Consider the following 5,511-nt stretch of genomic DNA (forward strand, 5'->3'; position numbering starts at 1 on the left):
TAATTCGTTTTATTTTATATATTATACATCCAAGCAGGCATTTTATTTTAAATTGTTAAAAAGGCCAGTTACGAACTTCAGTAAAGTAGCAGAGGAACTGTCAAGATTGAATTAATCTGAATACAGATGGATACGGATACTGGTATCTGGCATTAAACCCCTTTTAATTAAGCATATTTTAGAAAAATGAATGAGTCACTGGAAAGGTTTACCATTTTATATTTATTAACTAATAACTTTTGCATCATTTCTCTGTCACATGCAACAGTTTATGTAATGATAGACAGTAAACAAATAAAAAAAAACAGGAAAAAGATTTCATGTAGCGCCTTAAAAATGACTCAGAAAAGTGCTTTAAAACACTAATTGTTAGATAGCCCTTTTAGTTTTTTTTTTTTTATACTTGTGCCTAGGTACGCTGATAAAAGCAAAAACTCCTTTGGAACCTACCCATAAAATCCATAAGATATTCAGATACATTACATATACATGCCTATTAAGTTATATACTGGACACACAGTAGTTGATAGATACTAGTAGATGGTAGAAGAGGAGATTTACAGTCCCCAGCATATAGGCAACTGCCAATTTATTCTTTTTGCGTGTTTTGACTAACACATTGACAACGTTTTGGGTTATCAAAAGATTATTAAGGCAATGATTCAGAATTTCAGCATTTATTCAGTGATAGTAACATCTATATGTATAAAACAACTTTAAAATTTTACTTTTTGTTTGAACCTAAACATTTAAAAATAATCAAAAACAAACAAATGCAAACAAGAAACACCATGTAAAAATTACACACCTAGATGCAAATATCAAGAATTTAAGGCTGTAATTCTAGTGTATTGTCTCACTCATCTTTTAATCCCACCCCCATGACTCAAAACCACAAAATATCGAAATTAATGATTTTCTCAAAAATACCAAACTTGTATTCTGTTAAAAACCATGAGCTGCAAACATATTCAAACATCTCGAACACATTCTTAATTATATGGGGGCTGTGATTACCACTACAATTATTTGCTTTTAAGCCTCCACATACAGATTTCACATATCCATAGTGAAAGATATAAACAGGCATCTATTTGGCTTGAAAATCAAGGCACTGATTTTTCATTGCCTTAGAAAAGCTTTAAAAATAAAATGGTTTAATTAAATGTCTACCCATTAAAAAGGTTTATTTAAATCAAGTTGTACTGTGTGTCTACTGCTTTTATTCTTCTGCAGAGTGATGACAGGCTGTACGAGAACTGAATATGAAGAGTTTGAATTTGGTTAGGCAATCCCTGGTTGACCTCCTTGTAGTAATACCTCTAGTCAATATATTGTGAAAGCCAGCGGAAGCCCTCCCCATATCCCTCTCTCTTGAGCACGCTGCACATGAACACTTCCAGTGGTCTGGTATTCAGTTCTTTCAGGGGAATATTACCCTGGAGAAAGAGCAGATATATACAATAGATTTGATCATTAATTTTGCCTGTTAACTACAGTCAAAATGTAGAGAAATAAATCTTTTCATCCATGTTTTAGTTCAGCCTTAAAAATTTTTCAACATATTGTGCCAAAAATGATAAAATAAGTTTTTTAAAAAGGCTTGTCTTACCTTGCCAGTTGTCTGTCCATACAATCCAAACATTTCACGAAGTTTCTCCTCACTTATGGCCTCAGGTTTATCAATCTTGTTACCAAGAATCAAAACAGGCACATTTCCAATGGTTTCATCGGTCATTAGTGCCTGTTGTAGGAATGCACAAAGTGTCAGACTTGCATATGATCAAATCTAAGTGCAAAATAGTTGCTCACATGTCATATTTGGTCCTAAAATGTAGTGTGTGTGTGTGTGTGTGTGTGTGTGTGTGTGTGTGTGTGTGTGTGTGTGTGTGTGTGTGTGTGTGTGTGTGTGTGTGTGTGTGTGTGGGGGGGGGGGGGGGGGGTGTTTATTCGGCTATTTTGCTGGACATTGTAGTTGGTGGAGCAGGGCGCTCTTTAAAAGCTTTAAGATGCGTAAGCACGGAAAGCGAGCTTGGCATGCCAGCATGGCTTTAGAACCTCGCAGCATAGTGTACATCCGGCAAATTTTTGCTTTCTACCCAACAAACTGGACGAACTTCTCCTGCTCTCCCGGACAAATTAGGACTTTTTTTTTTTTTTTTTTTTTTTTACTCAGTTGCTCTGTGTTTCATCTGCTGGGCATGCAGCGCATTACATCTGCAGCGCTGCAACTGCTGGCCGATTGGATCGCAGACACTGACCAACAACACCCGGACTCTGCTTAAATCATTCTCGGGGACTTTAATAAAGCAAACTTAACATCGAAACTTCCAAAATTCAAACAGCATATTACATGCCCCACCAGAGACAAAAACATTTTGGACCACTGCTACACCACAATCAAGGATGCATATCGTTCCAGCTGCAGAGCTGCTTTAGGACTGTGACAACTGCCTGGTTCATCTTCTCCCTACATACAGGCAAAAACTTACATGGACCAATGAAACAGAGCTGGCATTACAAGCACTGATTGGAGTGTTTTTGAAGCTGCTGCCTCTGATTTGGATGAGCTCACAGACTCTAACATCTTATATCAGTTTCTGTAAGGATATATGGTATATAAGCCATGGTATACAGCAAGACTCAGACAGCTCAGGCCAAAAAGGATGCCTACAGGAATGGGGACAGAATCTTGTACAATTAGTCAAGAAACACACTGACAAAGGAGATCTCGGTAACTGTCTGGGTTGGCTCAGCTTCACAATCAGACATCAGAAGACCACAGAGGACAGTTCGCACATCTTAAACGATTATTGATGCTCCCCTGCCCCTTCTACAGGAACTGTACACATCCAGAGTGTGAAGCTTTCAGTTGCCCAGAAAATCACCCCGGACCCCTCACATCCAAGCCATATGCCTTTTGGTCCAACCAACTTTCCACTCTTTATCCTCTTAATCGCTGCTTACACTTTCTCCTTACTAATCCTATCCATTTCCTGTTTCACCATCTCCATATCATCCAACCTTCTCCCTCTCTCTCTCATTTTCCTAGTTCATCAGCTGCTCAAAATACTCACTCCATCTTCTCAATGCACTCTCCTCACTAGTCAACACATTTCCATCTCCATTCTTTATTGCTCTAACTTGCAGCACATCCTTTCCAGTTCGGTCCCTCTGCCTGGCCAATTGGTATAAATCCTTTTCTCCTTCCTCCTTTAGTTTCCACCATCTTATTCTTTTTTCAGGCCTCACTCTCCTCTTCTTTTTCACTTCCAAAACCATCCTACAGAACACCATTCGATGCTGTCTAGCTACACTGTCCCCTGCCAACACCTTACAGTCTCCAATCTCCTTCAGGTTGCATCTCCTACATAGAATATAGTCCGCCTGTGTGCACCTTCCTCCACTCTTATACGTCACCCTATGGTCCTCCTTCTTCTTAAAATAAGTATTCACCACCACCATTTCCATCCTTGTACAATGCCTTCCATCTGCCCTTCCACATTCCTCTCCTTAAGGCCATACCTTCCCATTACTTCCTCATCACCTCTTTTCCCTTCACCAACATACCTATTATAGTCTGCCCCAATGACCAATCGTTTATTCCTAGGTACACCATCTACCACTTCATCTAACTCACTCCAGAATTTTTCCTTCTCCTCCAGCTCACAGCCGACTTGTGGGGCACAAGCTCTGATGACATTTATCATCACCCCTTCAACTTCTAGCTTCATGTTCATCACCCTATCAGAAACACTCTTCACCTCCACTACACTCTTACTGTACTGTTCCTTCAGGATCACCCCTTCACCATTTCTCTTTCCATCCACACCATGATAAAACTCCACTGTCCTACGCGTCTGCTTTTTTTTGCCCTCTCTGTAGTCCTCTTCCTCCTCTTGTGGCGGTCGTTGGTAACCCAGGCCTCGACCGACCCGTTATGAATTCGTGATCCACATATTTGATTTGGCCCTGGATGCCCTTCCCAACACAACCCTCCCCATTTATCCGGGCTTGGGACCGGCACTAAGAGTGCACTGGGTAGTGCAACCCTAATGGCTGGGTTCATTATATTTTTATTAATAAATTTCATTATTTCAACATAATTGATATATGACCAAGATGGCGGTGCGTGCACAACGCGAGGCCCAGCGTCTCTTCAGATTTAGCGATTTAGTAGCAATTTCTCCATCAACAGCAAGTTTATCGGCTTGCACACAGCTGACAAGCATTATTAGACATCGGCCACACTTAAAGATACAGGTTTTCAACAGACTTTGAACTCCCTCGGGAAATCGCCCGAACACCGCGGACCGATGATCCTGCTCGGCCGACAGCGAGACCACAGCGCCGGCGCCAAAACCATAAACAAAGGAGGGGCAGCATCAGGGCTAGGCTAAGGCTAAACCCGCATCAACCATCGATTCCAAGCATCTTTCTTGCTAATGTACAGTCTCTTGCAAATAAAATCGATGAGCTGCTGCTCCAGATATCATCACACAAACGGATTAAGGATTGTAATGTCATGATTTTTACGGAAACATGGCTCAACGACAACATTCCCAGCAGCGCCATTGAGCTCGGGGGGGGGTCGCAGTGTTTTTCGGGCGAACAGGACGGCAGAGGACTCTGGTAAGCGCAGAGGTGGAGGTCTGTGCATTTATGTTAACAAATCATGGTGTACGGAATCTACTGTTACTGAAAGTCATTGCTCTGTTCATTTAGAGTATTAAGATGATTAAGTGCAGACCCTTTTATTTACCGAGAGAATTCTCAGCCATTGTTGTGACTGCGGCGGACATTCCGCCGGATGCTAATGCTAAGCTAGCTATGGAGGAACTGCACGCAGCTATCAGCAAACAGCAGTCTGCACATCCCGAAGGAGCTATTGTTGTTGCTGGAGATTCCAACCACTCCAACCTGAGATCTGTTTTTCCAAAATTTCACCGCAATGTCTCCTGCTTTACCAGAGGGGACAAAACACTGGACCAGGTATACACAAACATACCTGGGGCATACACAGCCATTTCCCTCCCCCATTTGGGTCAGTCTGATCACCTCTCTTTGTTCATGCTACCTAAATACACACCACTGTTCAAACGGGTGAAACCAGCTGTGAGGACAGTAAAAGTATGCCAAGAGGGGGCCATTTCTTCTCTACAGCAACAGTTTTAGGATACTGACTGAAACATGTTTGCCTCACAGGCCACACTGGACTCTCACACACACATGGACATTTACACTTCATCTGTTTTGGACCATATCAGCACGTGCACTGACAATGTCACTACCGTCAAACACGTGAAATGCTTTCCTAATCAGAAGCCGTGGATGAACTCTAAAGTCCGTCTCCTGTTAAAAGCAAGAGATTACAGAGGACTACAACAGAGCCAGGGCCAACCTAAAAAGAGGCATCAGGAAAGCAAAACTCACATTCAAAGTCCAGATAGAAGAGCACTTCTGAAGAGCACATGTGGAAAGGCATCCAGACCATCACAGACTACAAACGCA

The 5,511-nt window shown here is 41.7% G+C and overlaps 1 protein-coding gene across 1 annotated transcript in view; it reads right to left on the minus strand.

The window, feature by feature from the left end:
- Positions 1–203: 203 nt before the first annotated feature.
- sar1b (secretion associated, Ras related GTPase 1B) overlaps positions 204–5,511 on the minus strand; it is a 38,215-nt gene continuing 32,907 nt past the window's right edge. The window contains exons 6-7 of the mRNA XM_083565290.1: positions 1,613–1,744; positions 204–1,439 (exon numbers count right to left, since the gene is read on the minus strand). Of these exons, the coding sequence (XP_083421416.1) occupies positions 1,323–1,439; positions 1,613–1,744 (249 nt within the window). The 3' untranslated portion in view covers positions 204–1,322. The remainder of the gene's footprint in view (positions 1,440–1,612; positions 1,745–5,511) is intronic.

This window comes from Silurus aristotelis (genome assembly GCF_946808225.1).
Source record: "Silurus aristotelis genome assembly, chromosome: 16".
In the NCBI taxonomy this organism is placed as follows: Eukaryota; Metazoa; Chordata; class Actinopteri; order Siluriformes; family Siluridae; genus Silurus; species Silurus aristotelis.